General features: G+C 42.7%; 2 protein-coding genes across 2 annotated transcripts; one reads left to right on the forward strand and one right to left on the reverse strand.

The window, feature by feature from the left end:
• Nucleotides 1-1,261: 1,261 nt before the first annotated feature.
• Nucleotides 1,262-9,120, reverse strand: LOC112564013 (beta-lactamase domain-containing protein 2-like). Its single transcript, XM_025238530.1, is given in 9 exon segments — nucleotides 1,262-1,871; nucleotides 3,644-3,883; nucleotides 4,487-4,677; nucleotides 4,950-5,072; nucleotides 5,401-5,509; nucleotides 6,061-6,137; nucleotides 6,140-6,159; nucleotides 6,576-6,767; nucleotides 8,107-9,120. Coding segments are annotated over 9 exon segments (1,338 nt in total). The 5' UTR covers nucleotides 8,259-9,120; the 3' UTR covers nucleotides 1,262-1,637.
• Nucleotides 9,121-10,927: 1,807 nt separating this feature from the next.
• Nucleotides 10,928-15,453, forward strand: LOC112565021 (beta-lactamase domain-containing protein 2-like). Its single transcript, XM_025240238.1, has 8 exons — nucleotides 10,928-11,331; nucleotides 12,206-12,397; nucleotides 12,607-12,706; nucleotides 12,874-12,982; nucleotides 13,149-13,271; nucleotides 13,532-13,716; nucleotides 14,546-14,779; nucleotides 15,195-15,453. Exons 1-8 carry the CDS (start codon nucleotides 11,027-11,029, stop codon nucleotides 15,375-15,377), a joined length of 1,431 nt encoding a protein of 476 aa, XP_025096023.1. The 5' UTR covers nucleotides 10,928-11,026; the 3' UTR covers nucleotides 15,378-15,453.
• The last annotated feature ends 3,959 nt before the right edge of the window (nucleotides 15,454-19,412 follow it).

Consider the following 19,412-nt stretch of genomic DNA (forward strand, 5'->3'; position numbering starts at 1 on the left):
ATGGGAATCGCATGACATGGCGGGCAACTTATTAACACGTGACCGTCACTCGTCGATCCCCTGTCTTTGGGGTGGTACCGGTCGTCAGGTGTTCTAGTACCAGGCCTGACGAGAGGGGGGGACAGGGGGGTCTGGTGTACCCGGGCCCGCGGCTGTCAAGGGGGCCCGGCCTTGGTCAGTGGATTTTTTTTTTCTTCTTCTCCTTTTCTTTTTCTTTTAAAGAAAGGTCTAAGGACAGAACACCCAAGCATTACACATCAGAAGTTGAGTTTGAGTGTAGATATTGAGATTCGAATAGTAAACATACATTATATACTGGGAAAATAATTTACGATTACAAGTACAAGGGGCCCGGAGAGGTCTGCCCCGGGGCCCGGGCTGGCTCTCGGCGGCCCTGTCTAGTACCGCCAGTATCAGTCTTTCTGACCGGCAGACCTGTAGCTAAACTATTCACGCAGCTCACCAAAGCGAGCTCGTGACAGTCACGTATGCTAGACTTCGTTATTGTCACGTCTTTAGTTTTCACACTGACAGAAAATCACATTTTGTTAGTTTTACATCCACGAGCTTGTGTTACTGAACTGCTTACAGATGATTTTTTAAAGGTAACTACTAAAACGAGGCTGATGTATACAACGCTTCCTGTTTAGTCACATTCATTGTTTAGACTCGCCGAGACTAACAGTAGAGAACTTCGCAAGAGGCTAAGTTTTGGTCTTAACAGACAGAAGGCAGTCCATCTGTATACTCTTAGGTCACATTGTTACTTGCATTTTGAGAGAAGTAGTGAAATTTTGTTAACAAAGACTTTTTTCAATCCTGCTGACCAGACACTAAAATGCACTGTTCGTACTTATAAGCTAGGAGAAGGTTCGCTACATAGTGACAAATAAATGAGACTAAATGGAATCCGATAAGAAATAACGTTTCCTGCCTTATGTAGACTTCTTGAGTACATTTTAAATACTCCTGAGATTTCACACTCAGTGAGCACATTTTACACAGCAGTCACTTGAAACAGCCATGTATAGATATTCAGTGACCCCCACCTGAAGCCCTATGAATAGATGATCAGAGAATCAGAGGAATCGTTTTGCTAGAACCGAACGAAAGAACCGATAAAAAAAAATTATGAATGAAAGAAAGAAATTTATCTGATCAAAGATGCAATGTATGTAAGGCTAATCAATCTATTTTTTTCCCAGTATATCTAAGTTGGTTTTTTTAAATCTATTATGTAAACCTATATTGACATTTTTGCCGTCACTTATTTGAATTTTATTTCCTTTACAATAAAAATTCATTAAACACGTATAATAATTTCTTCATTTTTTTAATTTACAAATGGCATTTATTTACGGTGGTTTGATGAAACTTAACATGAGTTAACGCTATAGAGATTTTATTCTTCTTTTCAATGTAGTCTCTTTTCCTCTAAAACAATAGACAGTTATTGAAAACAAAATTTTCCCAAGAACAAAAACAAAATTATAAACTTTGATAAGTAGAAAATAATAATATACTACTGAAACCTGGCACTTCAGTGAGTACCGTTCAGACTACATGTGGACACAATAGATCGGTCCAAGCAAAACTGCTATGATATAGATATACACACGACCAAACACTTTAGCTGCTTAGTCATTTTTACTCCTCTTCTTTTTCGTCTTCGTTGTCTTTGTTGTCTGTGGGTCTGCCTGGTGTTTCTCGAAACATTCGTAGAAAACCTTTTCCAGCTCCCAGTAGTGGTCAGACGCAAGCGAAAGTTTTCCAGACAGGAAGTTGGTCACGTAGGCAATGCCCACTCCGTACTTGGGAACTGCTCCGGCCATTTGGCCTCCGTACCCAGGGTGTCCGAACATCCTATCGCCCTGCAAGGTAGACACATTTGTCGATGAGATTATAACAGACACGACTGGGGGCATCTAAAAGTGTATTTGAGATATATTATTTTCTAAATTCTTTACCTGCCTGGATTTAGGTAATGTGTTCATAGTGTATACTTCGGAATTTTATAGTTATATTTTAGTTTAGCACAGTAAATAGTATAGCATAGGGCCTCAACAAAACCTTTCCAGCGGACACGGCTAGGGGTAGTCCCCTTCAGTTGGGACCATGTGGTTCCGGTATCCTTTGCCTTGCTCTCTACTAATCTTCTTCAAGTCTGATTTGGCCTCGCAACTCTCCTCCTGTCCTCAGGGTTCCATCAAGTATTCGCTTGGCAGTAGTGTAAGCAGGTTTGCGCATGGTATGTTCTATCCGCTCCCTCTTGATGTCTTGGCTAGTGGGAATTTTGTTCTTTTTTTTTGATGATATTGGAGACCTTATCAAGCCATCTAATACTGGGATAGCGGAGGCTAAGATTAGCAAAGGTCTGGAGCTTGATGATGCTGTTTGTCTCTCTCCAGGTTTCAGAACCATACAGATGGACTGATTCTACATTGGTGTTAAAGATACGGGTCTTGCTGGGGAGGAATAGTGCTCAGGAGTTCCAGATGGGTATAGGTTGCTAAAAAGCATGCCTGGCCTTGTTGATGCGGTTTTTTTGGTGTCGTCGTCCGCTCCATAGTTCTTGTTGACAATGCTCCCCAGATATGTGAAGCAGTCTGTTTCCAGGACATTCTTTTCTTGAATTGGAAGTTTCTGCTTGATGTTAATTCTTATTACTTCAGTCTTCTCTTCGTTGACGTTTAGGCCAGTCCTCTCCGATAGCTCCTCCGATAGCCTACTCAGTTTCGTTTGTGCATGCTGTTGCCAATGAGATAGGAAACTAATGTCATGTGTAAAGCCCAGGTCCTCCCAGCTGTTCGGAGAAGGATGCTGGTGTTGTCTTGTGTCGTCTTACGCATAATCCAGTCTATGATCATCCAGAAGATCGGCGGCGATAATATGCAAATAAACGCCAGTCTACACTACGAAAAGTCTGGTGAGATTTCCATTGTGGATAACTATGTAGGACGAGTCTTTATGTAACCCCTGGATAATATTTATGAGTTTAGGCTGGATACCATAGTAAATCATAGGCCTCCAAATGAAGTCCCTGTCTACTCTGTCGAAAGCCATCTCAAAATCCACAAAGGAAGGATTACCATTCGAAAGACTGCTCAATGATGATAGGAAGGGTTGCAATGTAATCAGTACTGGACATCCGGCTTAAAACCTTCTTGTTCTCGTCTCAGCTTCTTGTCCAGTGCCTCCTTCAGTCTCTTTTGTCAGGACTTAAATGAGAATGGACAGCAACATGATCCTCTGGCGATTGTTGCACTGGAAAAGGTCGTCTTTCTTTGGTAGCTTGACCAGATGGCCTAATTTCCAGTCTGTTGAGACTAGCTTTTGTTCCCAGGTTTCGTTACCACTACAAGGTAAGTTGCATCAATTAGTGGTGGTGGTGGTGGTATTTTATAGGGCACGTTAAGGGGTCTGCATTTAAAACATATCTTTCACCCACATCTTTGCCCTCTGATTCAAAGTAAATATGATAGTAGATATGATAGTCATTATAGCACACACACACACACACGCATGAAGGGGCATGTAACTGTGTGGGAGAGAGAGAGACACACACAGAGAGAAAGGGATGGAGACTTCAGACTTCTTTATTCTTTGAAGTCTCACACTCATTAAAGAAATCATTTCACCTTACCCGACTGTTGTTCAAAACGTGTAGTCCCACAGAGAAGTCCAATCTGAAAGTGCCTAGAGAAGGTAAAGTTAGGGTGAGCGGGGTCATCAGCCTCTCGACAATTGGCTTGGAAAACAGGGTCTTGCCTGCAATGCTCCCTCCATTTGCCAAGAAGTCGTAAATTTTCGCCAGAGATCTGGCCGGTCCGAATCCATTGGCTGATCCAAGGCCAACCGCGGCGAAGTATGGGTTATTCAAGACCTGAGGAGCACGTGTGAGTGCGGAAATGACGTCACAAACAAGCTACTGCACAGTGTATTTATTAAGTCCGTGGGTCAACACTCCCTTCTTAGCACATACTTATTTGTCATCAAGCTACAGTGACTATTTGTTGTTCAGAGTTACTATGTCTTTCTGCACTCAAATTTTCTGAGATTCATTATTCGAGCCACTTCCGTCGCAGAGCGTGAACTCTTTCTCTTTTGGAGGTCCTACCCTCGATGCACCCATTCGTGACATTCAGCCGTTATTTCATTCATCAGTATTTGGGCGTAGTATTATAATTGGTCCTCATTGAAATTTAGTCAGCAGTTTTAAGCTGCTAAAACGAGGCGTTAGACGACATGGCTTCCGGTTTATTCACATTCTTTGTTACGGCTCACCGAGACTAACAGCGGATCACTTCGCAAGAGGCTAAGCGTTGGTCTTGGCAGACATTCAGCAATCCACCTAAACATGTCCGTGATCTGCTTGCTTCTACAATGGGTGCATGTGTGTGTGTGACTTAAAACTAGAGAAAGAAAAAAGGGGAGCGAATTCTAAAAAGAATAATTTTCTAATAATTTTTTATTAACATCAATATACCTGGTTAAGATCTGCGAATTCTGCGACGACACTCAGTTGATTAAGTGTTGCCTTAGGGTTGAAGAGTTCAAAAAGCATCGGCCAGTACGTATAGTCGAATATCCACGTCACCATTCGCCAGGCGGGCGGAGAAATCAGCAAGGTGGCCCGGTAAAACTCGCGAAGAGGAAGTCCGATATAGAACTCGGCATCTGTGTGTGGAGGGAAACACATGAAACCCTAACAACTTTCTACATACAGCTGTATCGGCATACTGACTGACATTATTAGCACAGCAGCTCTCCCTCACACTCTCTGTCTCTCGCACCTCTGGCTATTTCTCCACCTTTCCTTCCTTCCTTCTTTCACCAACTTTCTCATGGACACACACACGTTTCTCATTGTTCTCAACAACAGTTGGCTACTGGTTAGGACAAAGAAAACCCTATCGTCTCAATCTGTTAAAAACTGTGTGAGTGCGCACCCAGCGGTTTGCTGATCTCCTCATCAAAGAACTGCGACAGGCTTCTGTGCTGCGGGTCAACTCTGCGGATAAGGGCGTCGATGTACATGGCAAAGGTCAAAGAGTGGTACGCTACTGCCGAACCTAGGAAACAAGGGCAAAGTTTAGACAAAACACGAGTGGTGAGTAAAGTGGACATGAAAAAAAGAAAAGATTAGACGCTAAAAGTGTGATTATTAAAACTGTTTCATTCAATTATCATGGACTCGAAGAAAAAAACACATTCAGCCGGATCTATGTGTAAATTAATGTAATGAATTACGGCTGTAAATGTAACTAGACCTGGATCCATATTAGATCGAGCTGTATAGTAAATTGAGCAATTGTTGAGATTAATAAAAAGAAACTTAGCGAGTAGGTAGGCGAATAATCAGCTTTCCGAACACTTTAAAAGATGAAGGTGGAACCGGACCTGGCGGGAAGTCAGTCGTGGCTTGAGCCATCAATTTTTCCACCTTGCCCCAGTCGTTCTGATATTCAACTAGAGATGTGTTAGCTCCTCCCAAGGTTACTAAACCTGCCTGCGAGACAACATTTCCTCAGTATGCGCCATCAACACAACAAGGACAGACACGAATGATGAGCGATTAAGTTTCCATAGTAATGTCGGATTGTCGTTTGAGGACGTCCAGAGTAATTTTTGGTTTGATGACCATCGATATCAGTACAGTATTTCATGAAATCTGTGTGAATAGACCTCACCCCAGACCTTTTCGTTGTACAAACAATTCTAGCAAAATAAAAATATTCGAAAACCATTTTAGAAATTACGTAGAGATTAAAGGTTAGCCAAGGGCAGACAATTAGGCGTACTCGTGACGTCACGAATTGGAACTGCTTTTCTGCTCTAGAAAATACTTAAACAACAGGAAATATTATCTTAAAGAAGACAAATGCAGCAGAAAGATGACCAATACAAATTGTAAACACTAATAACAATGTGAGACAGTAATTGAACAACAGAAATGTAGAAACAAATAGGAATGTTAGACAGAAGAGAGACGTGTGAGAGGAAAGTGGGCAAGGAAGGGTACGAAGCCCTAAATTAAACTCCTGCTTTCATCTCACTTACCTGGTGGCTCATTAGCATCTCTAAGGTGATGTTGGACTTTCCGTTCTGGGCGAACTCTGGCCAGTATTTCTGTATTTCTGCTTGTAGTCCAGCAGGCCTCTAGAAAGTAGGGATCGAAAGTTGCATTGTTAGGTAACCAGCACCCCATTCATATTGTTAGTTATAGATGTTAACAAATGATTTCCATATTAATTACAAGGTAGGATTTCTCATATACGTATTTTTTTTTTCGAAAGGACAGTCTTTTTTCAACTGCCCTCTGGAATAAATAAAGTTGTAAACTGACAATCACTTTACCCACTACAAATATTTCCTTTACACATCTAAATAGAAACTGATGCAAATCACATAAATATAACATTATTATCGGTATTTTTAATTATTACACATCTTAAATTACAATCACTACTGGTCAAGTGCAGTACAATCCTAACATCGCATTTTATTTTTTGACGATAATATCTCCACAAATAACAATCATGCAAAAGCATTATTTTTTTCCAAATCTCACTCACTTTTCTACGAGTTTGGCGACGCTCAGTGCTGCCATGCCTTTGGTGGAAGAAAACACAGCGGTTAGAGTGGACTCTTGCCACGGGAGTCTAGTGTAAGGATTGGCGTAACCTCCCCACAAGTCCACGAGTTTCTCCCCTTTGTGGTAAACGGCGAAACTCCCTCCGCGTTCGGTGCCATCTTCCACGAGTTTCCTGAAAATTAGACACGAATTTTAACTTCAGCTGTCATACATATAAATCAATGTACCATAGAAATATGCTAATGAGTTACAGACTTTCACAATTAGTTTAGTGTCATCTATCTTGGTCGTTATAAGTACCCATTATAATTCTTATTTTTTGTAATGTGCTGTATGTTTGGAAGTAAAAAATAATAAATAAAGGTACAAGTCAAAGTCAAATGTCAAACATTGGACGCTTCATGCTTATCGCAGCGCGGATGTACAGGAGGAGTGAGAAAGTTCACTTCAAAGTCCTTTATCCGCAATTCTGAACCGACAGAGAATGCCTAGAGCCCGAGGTATTGTTCACCACAAACTAATATCCCAGGACTGCTGGCAGACGATTTTTTCCACTTTACTGCTAAAACGAGGCATGAGACGACAAAGCTTTGGTTTAGTTACATTCTTTGTTACGGCTGTCTAGGACTGACAGAGTATCACTTCGCAAGAGGCTAAGCGTTGGTCTTGGCAGACAGCAATCCACCTGTACACGTCCATGGTGTGTACCACCTGTCATCATTTGGGAATTAAAAGAAAACTATGATCACACAATTTGACATATTTGGACTAAACTGTTACATAACCGGTATGTAAACACTGAGAAGAATTTGTAAAATGTTCGTCATATCTGTCGAGGTAAGAAAAGTCCCTAGCTTCAAGGATTGTGCGGACTCACTGAGGCGAGACTTCACTTACTCCCCAGAATGGGGACAGGGTTCAGGACGACAGTGGGTTGTATTCAGCTGAATGGTAATCACGCGGTGTGTCTCCACATGCACAAACACCTGAATGCGTTGCCGTGTGTGACGTCTATTGGAAAGTCAATCTGTCGAGGTAATAACTTCAAAGAACTCCCAGAGAACTTACTCTGGGGACAGGTTGAGGACGAAGTTGGTTGTATTCAGCTGAATGGTAATCAGGCGGTGTGTCTCCACATGCACAAACACCTGAATGCGACAAGAGAACTGAAAACGTGCACGTGTGAGCATGTGGCGGTGTGGTGTGGTGTTACGTCTATTGTGGAAAGGTCAATCTGTCGAGGTAAGAAGAGCCCCTAACTTCAAAGATTGTGCCGACTCCCAGAGACAAGACTCCACTTACTCCCCCAGAATGGGGACAGGGTTGAGGACGAAGTTGGTTGTATTCAGCTGAATAGTAAACACGCGGTGTGTCTCCACATGCACAAACACCTGAATGCGAGAAGAGAACTGATAACGTGTGCACGTGTGTCGCTGCGTTGTGTGAAGTCTATTGTGTAAGGGTGGGTGGTCAATGGTGTGATAAGACACCCACAGGACTCACTCACTCACCGGAAGAGATCCGCCACAGGCTGGTAGGCAGGATGCACGAAGCCTCCCGACACCGGAGGCAGGCGAGCAGATGACTGGTACCACTGCCAAGCGACGACACCAACAACGGCTGCAACTGCAGCCTGCAACACTGTAGCCGTTAGTCGCGCCATCACCAAAATCGTTTGCAGCCTGACTTTCACTCCCTTTACTTCACTGGAGAATGATCGAATGCTCTCTCAACACCCGTCGCTTTCACTGGAGGCTTTGATAACAGCGGGTGCACAGTGGGGTACATGTGTGGCTCACATATTCTGAACTTACCTACAAGTACTCAAAGTACCCGAGTCAGTTACACAGATACATACAGAGAAAGTCAGTTCGTCGAGTGTGATTCAATGCAAGAGTGAGGTCAAAGTAAGTTGAGAATCGGAAAGTACATTAGCGTTTCCTCGTTAAGCAAATGTCGAGTTTTCCAGACTGTGTGATCATGGTGATTAACATCAAAACTATTGTTTGAATAGTTCAGCAATCGAAAGCGACGTTGCCCCATGGAGTTGACTGTGTGTTGGAAGTGTGTGGGGGTGGGGTGGGAAAGCTGGGTTCTTGTGTAATGTTTATTTTGTGACCTTCGTGAACTGATATAACCTGCTTTTCCGGTCACAGGCACACGTGTACCGACACTTGCACGTCGTGAGTACGGCTGCACCTGTAAAATCTCGCTAAGCTCGGACATTCCACTCACTGTCCGTGGGAATCGCAAGACATGGCGGGAAACTTATTAACACGTGACCGGTACTCGTCAGTCCCCTGTCTCTGGGGTGGTACCGGTCGTCAGGTGCTCCAGTTCTTCTGACCGGCAGACCTGTAGCTAAACTATTCACTCAGCTCACCAAAGTCTAGCTCGTGACAGCCGCGTATGCTCGACTTTGCTGTTGTCACATTTTAATCTACTCTACCTATTTTTTTTCCAATATACCTAAGTTTAAAAAAAAATCAATGATATACCTCTGACTTTTGTATGTCTCTCTGCTTTTTTCTCTTTTTGAACACAAAGGTTGTCTATGGTCACGGATTAAGCCCTCATCATGATTAATTAATATCTTCTTTGCTTCAGGAATATGACAGGACACCACACGAGCAGCTTATGCAGTAACATGAATTCAGTTTGTAGTCATGCATTAATAGTTAGATCTGTTACTTAAATTGTATGTTTGTCATCCTCACATCTCAGTATAATAGCTATTATAGCACACATCACTGAGAAGCATACACACATGAAGAGGCATGCTTGTACTTAATGATACACAGCGAGACACTCTTACGCATTCACTCTGATTCCCTCGTGTACCCCGATCCACTCCCTCACCCACTCGAATGTACACACGGTGTGCAAAGAGAAGGAGTGTGTGTTGGGAGGGGTAGGGACTGCGTGCGAGCTTAAGAGAGAGAGAGCGCGACTTCAAACTTCTTTAGTCAGTGTAGTCTCACGCCCATTAAGGAGAGCTAGAGACCATAAATGCCAGCTAAAGATATGTTTTTTAAGGAGAAGGAGGTATAACAGCTGACCCGATTGTTGTGCATTGTGTAGTCCCACGGTGAAGTCATGCTAGTTGCTCAACACACCTTTCTTAACACATACTTGTATTTAACTGCAGTGACCGTTCAGAGGTACTACATCCTTTTGCACTCTAATTTTTCGAGAGATTAATCATTTGTCTCAAGGCTGAAAATCTTTCTCTTCTTAGGGTCCTAAACTTAATGCACCCATGTGTGAATTTCGAGCCTTTAAAGTTAGCATTTAGAAGTAGCATTTTTTTATACGACCTGTGTGTGTGTGTGCTGAATTTAAAAGTGAAGAAAGGAACACAGGGGGTCGCGAATTCGATACAGAACAGCAAATTGTTCTGTTTCTAACGTTGCGACCACACTTATTTTATTAAATATCGAGTTAGGGTCGATGAGTTCAAAAACCACCAGCCGGTGGTAGAGTCGAAAATCCACGTCGCCATGCAGTCGCCAGGCGGATGGAGAAGTCGATCAGGAAGTGAAGAGGAAGTCCGATATAGAACTCGGCATCTGTGTTTGGATGGAGACAGATGAAACCCTTACAACTTCCTCCTTGTCAGTTGTATCAGAATACTGACTGACATGATTAGCACAACACTTCTCTCTCTCTCTCTTTCGTAAACCCATCATCCATCCTTCCAAACAATTAAAATTTTGAAAAATTCACGTGGAAAGCGTTGAAGGTTTTTAGTAGAATGTTGTGTTTAATAAGAGAAATTACACGGGACTCTTTTTTTTCGAGAATGTGCTTGCACCCGACTGCCACGAAAAGATGGAAAAAGATTCAAAATTTTCTTTTCATCAGTTTCCGACAGACAGAGCCTTACAAGCCTTACACACAAAGTGCGTCATACGAATAAACAGATGACGTCAAATCTTCGCAATGATACAGATACAGACACTTACTGTCAGAGACTGACGTCACAATAAGACTCTGACATCACAAGAAGACTCCTCTGCTTGATCATCTCGGGAAGCTATCGTGGTTACTCGGCGGAAGGACACAATGGTCGATTTCACTGGATTTTTTTCAATTTTTATAAACATCGGCAACCGAAATAGTGCTAATAAGTGGTAATCAAGTGAGAAACGAATCATTTATATTCTCCTGTGCTGCTCTCGTGGTCTGTAATTGTAACTAAATATATTTTTGAAACGTTTGACCGTCGCCAGAGCCTTATCACAAGCCTTGAGTATCTCTTAAGCAGTCGAATCCCTAGAGCGCTAAGTCATAAATTATGTTAATAAATATTATTAATAGCCGCGTGACGCGCTAGCGCTAAGATGGCTGCCATGGTGCAACCGTACGAGTCACGATATCTGATAGGCATTCGTTAATTGCTTGACACGTACCATTAGCCTCGAAGGATTCATGGGAATCCTTGAGGAAAGCACGCAGATTATAAGGCTGCAGCGAGCTATACCCACTCGTCCCGCTACTGCGCCGTGCGACTGCAGTGTTTGTGAGCGGTGTGTACACAGCCTCGTTCTCGCCGCTAGCATTCTTCTCGCGAAGCCGGTGCCGGTCATGGCTGCTGTGTCGCGGTCGATGGTGGTGTTGGCAGTGATCGTTTGTATTTTCGCATGGCGCTGGGTGATGATGCGGGTCAACCATTTACCACCCGTGACGGAAGGTTATTTTCACCCTGCATACCGACCGGTGGCGGAGCTGTTCAGGTGAGCCATAGCAAGGGGAGTGCGGCGGGTTGAATGGGGAGCGGTACGAATATGTCCAAGTACACGATCTACATAACATTCGGTACATGCACTGACCTGAATTGCCATCAGATATATACCATGTTGTAATTAAATATATATCTACGACTCACACACAAATCTGTCAAAACATACTGATTTTTAATCTACTCGGACAACTAACCAGAACCACGTACTATATGTTAAATATGGGAAAACAGACATGCAATCAAATCTCGAAAATATAGTAATGAGACTTGAAGTATCCGAGCTTTAAAGCATTTAGCTTTGAGACAGCTTGAATAGGGGCTTCTGTCATACTTGACCCAAATTCACAGGCTAGATCATTGTAAAATGTTGACCTATACACAAAAGGGGTTCATGTTCATTAAATTCTGATCTCTTTCCATTGACAGCCGTTCTTTTTATTTAAACCCTGACATACTGCACCGTACGCTGCTTTTGTGCCTACTGAAGGCTAGCGACAGAAACGATGTACATAGTGACAAAGGAATGAGACTAAAGGGAACCCGATAAGCAATAACTTTTCTTGCCTGACGTAGACATGTTGGGTACATTTTGAAACTGCCTCAGATTTCACAGTGTGCACATTTTACACAGCAGTCATTTGAAACAGCCGTATAGAGGTATTCAGTGACCACACTTTTGTAGCCTTATGAATGGATGATTAGAGAATCAGTGTAATCATAAACATTTTCTGCTACAACTGAAATAAAGTGAGAAGAAATTAAACTGTGGGTTGGACTAATCTACCTTTTTTTTCCAAGCTACCCAAGTTCAGAAATGTATTATGTACCATTGACTTCTTTTAGCAGTCATATGAATTTCATTGCAGGAAGTTCGTAGAAGATGGTGTGGAACTGGGTGGTTCCTTCTCTGTCTACCAGCATGGCACGCCTCTGATAGACCTGTGGGGTGGCTACGCTGACGCCGAAAGTCATCGGCCCTGGAGGGAGGACACACTGACGATGATATGGTCGTCCACCAAGGGGGCCACGGCGCTAGCAGTCGCCAAACTCGTGGACAAGTAAGGACAGTGCAGTCGGACCGCACGTGCACGACTGGCTGTCACCGTGCTTTGTGAAAGCACCATGCAGACAAAAACTGTTAAACATCTCTGAAATAATAATAAATATTAAAATTTGTTTTCACGTTTTCACTTTTCTCACAGGTATCTACTGTACATACTAACATTATATGAGGCATTTAGGTGTTTTCTCTCTGCCTTTTCCTCAGAGGTCTGTTAGACTACAAGAAGGAGGTTTATAAGTATTGGCCGGAGTTTGCACAGAACGGCAAGTCCAGCATCACTGTGGAGATGCTGCTCAGTCACCAGGTGAACAATGAGGATGGACGGTGGGAGGATGAGTGTTGGTGGTTGTGGTGGCGGTGATGTCGTTGGTGGTCATAGTAGTGAAGTAACGCACTTGAACAAGATTCCCTCTAAACTTTCATAGTAGTTTAAAACAGTGAGACCGTCTCTTCTGACTTGACTGTTTCCAGAGTGGGATGAACAGCTTGGGGAACCAGACCATTTCTCTGCATGACTACATGAATAACTGGACCAAAGTGGAGAATATAATGGCTACAGCCCCGCCCGACTTCAGTCCAGGTGGGTAACTAATTGGAGTTCTCTCCCTCGCCGTGTATTTATGTTTGTGTATGTTTGTGTGCGTGCTATCTTTTGTTTGTGTGTGTGCACGCGTGTGTGCGTTAGTTGTCTTATGAGGTTACTGGTAAACCATACTGTTTGTACAACACCTCCCTTTCCACGGAAGGTACCCGCCTGTGCTACCAGTCCTTCACCTTCAGCATGTACATCGACGCTCTCATTCGTCGGGTCGACCCTCAGCACAGAAACCTCTCTCAGTTTTTTCACGAGGAAATCGCCCTACCCTACGGTAACGTTCTTTATCTCTAGCTGTCTAGCTGTTTGTTGGGTCTTACAATAAGTGAATATGCGTTATGCTGAAATATTCAACCCCACAGCCAGGCATACATGTCAAAGAAACAGGCAAACAGTCAAAGACAAAGGCAGACAAGGAATCTTTGACTAAAGAAATGTTGCTAAGAATACAGGCCACATTACAACTCTCAACTTCACTCACCTCCTAAACTCATGGCCCATACAGTCTGCTGACGTTCACTGACGTCTTCTCAGGTATCGACATCTTCATTGGACTGCCACAACCCTACTTCCACCGGGCGGCGCGTCAGAAGTTTCCTCCACAGTGGAAATTGATCACGTGGCTCTTCGACACTGTCCATCGCCCATTGCTATTTGCGTTGCTAAACAAAGACTCTGTGGAATATCGATCTGCACATTCTGTCGATATCATGGGAAAGGTATGGAGGACAAACTGTGTGTTTTGCTTATACAACGTACTTTCTTGTCCGTCTCATTTTTTCAGTCTGTTGAGACGTGTATGCTCACTGAGAAAAGTAGCATTGATAATGGTCATCTGCAATGGGTACTATCACACATGTCTTATTTTGCCATCTTCGTTGTGGTACAAATACCCCAATTCCTCCCGCACCTGATGCTGCGGACAGATAGCCCGACAACCGCGCTACCGTTGGACATTTTGAGATGACATTCTCAATTCTTTGAGACCATTAAGCATTTTTCCGCATCTTTTAAATACCGTAATCTGTTATTTGTTTTTTTGCGTGACATAGATTAAAGGCTTGATGACATCCATTTATTTCTCCGTATTTCACCCTCTTCGCGCAAATCCAAACTTTTCCATGTATCAAAGCGTGATGATGTTTCCGTTTCATGGCCATCACCTGCCTCCCACGTCTTATTACCCCTCCAGCCTCATGAAATCGTCACGTGCCCGTTCAGTTTTATGGATCTGGTTCGAACAGTTAGTAAGCACAGGCTGCAACGGCTGGCGCCTGTCACCAACACAGTGAAGACTGGCTGTCCTGGGTTCAGCTGTCGTCTCGGGCGCGCTGTTCTTTCTCTGCTTGTATCGTCTGTTTACAGGGCTGGCTCCCTTGCTGCAATATAGCCTTAGTTGCTGGCTCGGCCTAAAACAACAATCTCCCAACCCAACTTTGCTGTAAATAGCCACAACAGGAAAAAACCTCTTATGCTGATCGTCTAGACTTCTTTTAATATTTTTCTTATAGGTATGTGCAAGTTTGTTCTTTTACTTTTTGTCTGCAGTTCGAGGTTCTAAATGACCCGCACAACGCTCAAGTGGGTTTGGGCTCCGCTATTGGCTTCGGCACGGCACGTGCGCTCGCCCAGCTTTACGACTACATTGCCAGCGGGGGCAGCGTGGGGAACCGAATCCTCCTGCCCGCTGACATCGTCAAAGAACTGATGAAGTCGCGGACAGATTCACTGCCCTCGAGACTAAAGTTCACAGTGGGCCTGATGACAACAAAGAATGTGGCTGTAAGAAAAGGATGCCTTTCTGACTATAGAGCACCGTGTTCTCATCCCTGACTCCCTTCCAGAGCTGTAGAAATTTGTTTCAAACACACACACACGCAACGCACGCAGAAAGCTAATCAGCCTGTCCTTTGTACGTTTGTATAAGAGATGCAGCTTAGTGTACCGGGTGACAGTGGAACACGTCAGTGGGGAACAACATGAATGTTGACATCGGACGGTTAGGTAGTCATTGGGATTCTCTAATCAGTCTAATGACATCAGGATTGGGACCATAATACATTTGACGACTAGTGACGTCTGATGGCTGAGATTATCTAAAAAATCTGACTATTAGGATTGTATAACTACTTTTGCTTGCTAGGACATTGCCGGTTACAGTCTTAAAATAAAATGTTTGGTGTTGTTACCCCCACAGGATGTCGACGTGTTTGGACACTCTGGGTTTGGAGGTCAGCAGGCTTGGGCGGACCCAGTAAATAAACTGGGAATCGGTTATGTCACCAACCACCACTCTATAAAGTACGCCTCGCCCAGCGAACACTACCTGGAGCTCTTGAAACTCTTCTATGACTGTTATAAGCAAGCGCACGCTAGCTAATCAAAGACTGTAAACTTGGTTTCAACTTCAAGATATTTGTTTTTCATTTGAAAAAATAAAAAACATAATTTTCAAATTGCTTCTCTGGTTATTGTGTGTGTGCGCGCGCGCACCTTCACATGCATAGAATTATTTACAGCACTACTCAGACCCACTAAAAATAATACTTTATAGCACTACTATACTTGCTTATCCTTTGCAACACTCTGATCCTGAAATATGAAAGAACTATTGAAATATATACATATAAAAAAATGTAAAGACTTACAATCAGCACAACCGTTTGGAGACTCTAACAGTCGTGTTGGTTTCCCATCCTCGATCCGAGAAAAGGGTACCTCCTACTTTGGGTGTACATGCTCTCGACCATGACACTTTCGGGTCAGTCTTTTCTGTATCTCAACCACGGACCGTAGAGCAGATATCACGTGTGACGTGTCAGTGTCTTCTTGATGACGAGTGACTCTGAGTTTGTCACACCTCTTTTGCAGGTTACGCGATAACTGCGAATATATTTTATATACATTGTATGTTACAAAAGCGATCACAGAAGGAACGAGCTTCGGGCCCGTCCGGTACTTTCCGGCGGATTCCGAGCGCAGTGTTGGTCCCACTTCCGCTTGCAAGCAGTTGGAATTTTAGGACACTATATCTCGCTTCGAATCCACGGCGATTAATTTAATGAAAGCTTTTATTTATCAACGTTTTAATAAAACTGTGTGACATTTTTCAGTCCCTGTGTTTGTGGATTCATACGAGCCGCGACAGTTGTGATTCGAAGATAAGTCATGTCGCTTCGTGTCTTCACAGCGATGAATTTTATGATTTTTTGAAAGCCTTTCTTAATTTATCAAGATTCTAGTACTGCACAGCTTGAATGCTAGTCATAGCAAGTCAAGTAAAATCTGTTATTTAGGCCTGTTTCACTTTTGAACCCTCATTTACTTGAATCAACACTTGGCATGATTATAAATATAATGGCAAAATCCGATGTATGTCAGAATTAAATGCAGCCTAAAAAGTTAATAATAGTGATTAAAACTGTTTCTTTAAAGTCAAATAACAAAATGTGGTTAAGAACGTGAAATGCAGCAAGGAGCTTACAAGGGTATTTTTATAGTGTTTATTAGAGTGTATAAGGAGAAATTTTCATGTTTTCACAAGAAGTAGCTAACAAAGCACCATGTGTTTATTGAGGTGTGTGTGCATGTGTTGGAGAGGAAGAAAATGACAGTTATATTTGACATTTCAAGAAAATTAGAAAACAAAAATAGAAGGAAAGGAAACCAGACAAAGAAAAAGTTTAATTTTCAACATTTTAATTATGACCAGCATAAAAAGAAAACAAAATCAGTTTAATATGATGACCTATGGCAATGCCATTACCATAGTCTGCATAGATACTCTATAAATTTATATATTCACATCAAGTGCAGTGAAGAAATTTTGATATTGTTTTAAAAGGACTGTTAGGTGTGTTAACTACATAATCAAAACACTGTATGTACATATAAATATATATATTAAGCATTTATATGAGCAGACCTACAAAAATTAAGGCTCTCAACTTCACATAATGTCCTACAGCCACACAATCATATCTTAATGCAGAAAGATACAATCATAATATTGAAATGTGCCAAACAAAGGATCTAACACAAGAGAAAAGCATTATTTATCACTACAGTTTGTTATAGATATAATCAGTGTCTTCCCTACTATAGTATACGACGGATACAGGGCATTCTTTTTAAGGAACACACAAATAACCCTTTTAAACGGGTCATCTTCTAAAATTATCCTCTCCTCCCCTTGCCAAGGGGATGTATGTGTCCTACTTTACAGGAGAACGCATGGATTAAAGGTCTAGTAAAAAGTGATTTTTTTTTTAGTGACAGGTCAGCACAAGATAATATTTCCCCAAATGTGTGTGAACATCTCTTCCGTTCTAGAAATAACCGCTTGCAAACATCCCTATGTACTGTGAAAAAAAATCATACATGTCATGTTTGTACACTGATATGCCTAATCAATATACGATGCCAGTTTTCTCATTGGCTGAGGCCTTGACATTTTAGATGTATCCATGTACTGTCCTGCCGTTTGGATTGTCGACCTCTTTTGAAAACAGAAGCTAGGTATCCCCACTCCAACTCCGATTTGGGGAAAGTGTATTTTACATAGAGTTTTACCCAGTCATTCGAAGACAAATTCCACCCCATGAGACCTTTAACCTGAACGAGCTGCGACCTTTCTTAGGGTGACTTGGCAACGCCCGGCATGGTGTGGACTGGCAATATGACAAGCATCACTCTTTACAAGCAGTATGTCACGCCCCTTTCCTGTAGGTAAAGCAAGGCTGACATCTGACTTACAGCCAGCGTAATAATAAAACGTGAAAAGAGACAGTCAGAAGCATGACAAGTCAGAATATGTAAAACGATGCATGCATTTTTCGTCGGGTTGTGCAGACAAATGACTCGCCAAACGGTAGGATGTCTCTCTACCTTCCATTACCTAGAAAGTCTTATTACAAAGAAAACTGGTTAAAATTTGGCTGATTTTGTATCAATGCTTGCATAGGTGTTAACGCTGGTACGAAACTGTTTAAAGCACATATCTTTAGTAAAATACCGTTTAGAATTAGTAAACCACCACTCAAAGTCTAGTGTTAAGAAATCACTGTTCAAAGTGTGATTTTAGTATTCCGCCGATTAAAATGCAGCCTAACGTGGGCATCGCTTAAAAAAAGAAAAGCAAAATAAGAGAAACTGTGTGAAGACGAGAAACTATCATCCTGTCTTGTCAGTTTTAATGCAGCAGGCGTTTGAAAATTGTTTGCGCTGTTAATATAGTTGCCATAATATCACAAATTTGTTTAGAACTGTTTGAATTGACACATCTATAACGTGTATAAATCCTCTGTAAAAATGCTGCATCTCTGTTGAGCTCTTTGACTTTTAACGGTAATATTAGCAACACGTGTGATTCAATCATCGTATGTTAATTTAGCTCACCGAAAGTTGTTCACGACGGCTCTTAGTGCAATCGCCGATGCCTCTAAGCGTTGTAATATTCTTTTAGTAGTGTTTATCATTTTCTTCTTTCTGGAAAGAACTTAGAAAAGTATGCATCTTACATCAGTTTCTGTATTGAACAACTTCATTGTGGTGTCTGAGATGCGCTGTCCCTAGCAACTCGAGCTCAAGAAGTAAATTAATTCTGGGACTCAATTAGAAGTTTTACCGCAAGCTGTGGCAATGCTTACCTCTGGCGCCACTTAAATGAAAGAGCAGGAGCCAACTATTTCTGCCAAGCATGGACGATACAACCATCAAACAATTCACGCAGGAAAATCCGCTAGTCGGAGGTAGCATTATTCATCAGGGCACGAATAGTGGATTTGGGACAAATCGTGATGCAGAAAAACCTCGCTTTTGTGGCAAACCACTCGTCGACTTCAACCGAAACTGTGTCTTCGCTGGCCGATCAGACGACGGTGCAGGAGAAAGTGGTGGAAGCTGAAGAACAGAAGCGCGTCGTGGAGTATCATGGGAAGCAAGTGACAATGATCATCGCTGTCTGCAAGAGAGGGAAAGCACGCTTGCACCTCAGGGGCGCGAGACGACATCAACCACTGCTGACGTCCACCTCCTCCTCTTCCGATGAAGATCGACGAAGCAGCAGAGGCGCCGATGCGCGTGTTCATCGACGTTTCAGAGCAAGAAGGAAAGGTAGACGACAGATCACGTACGCGAGAGACACGCTGGACACGTCTGACGTTTCTTCCGGTGGTGAGCTGACTATAAGCAGTGTCGGGTCTGGAAGGCTCCGTTTCGAACAGGCATCTGCAGCAGCTATATGCGCTTATTTCCGGAATGACAGCAAAAACATGGTTGTGGATAAGGATCTAAAGCAAACAGAGAAAGAATTTAATAAGCAGGTCACCGACGTGGTGCAGCAGACGACACTGTCTAGGTCTGACGTGGCTCAAAGGCTCTTGTGCACCGATGACGCCCACCTGACGCCAGCGCC

The sequence above is a fragment of the Pomacea canaliculata genome, linkage group LG5 (genome assembly GCF_003073045.1).
Source record: "Pomacea canaliculata isolate SZHN2017 linkage group LG5, ASM307304v1, whole genome shotgun sequence".
NCBI classification, from domain to species: domain Eukaryota; kingdom Metazoa; phylum Mollusca; class Gastropoda; order Architaenioglossa; family Ampullariidae; genus Pomacea; species Pomacea canaliculata.

Coding starts and splice junctions, on each gene's coding strand:
- LOC112565021 (XM_025240238.1), top strand. CDS start 11,027: ATGGGAATCCTTGAGGAAAGCACGCAGATTATAAGGCTGCAGCGAGCT. Junction 13,717..14,545: donor CTGTCGATATCATGGGAAAG/GTATGGAGGACA, acceptor TTTTGTCTGCAG/TTCGAGGTTCTAAATGACCC. Junction 14,780..15,194: donor TGACAACAAAGAATGTGGCT/GTAAGAAAAGGA, acceptor TTACCCCCACAG/GATGTCGACGTGTTTGGACA.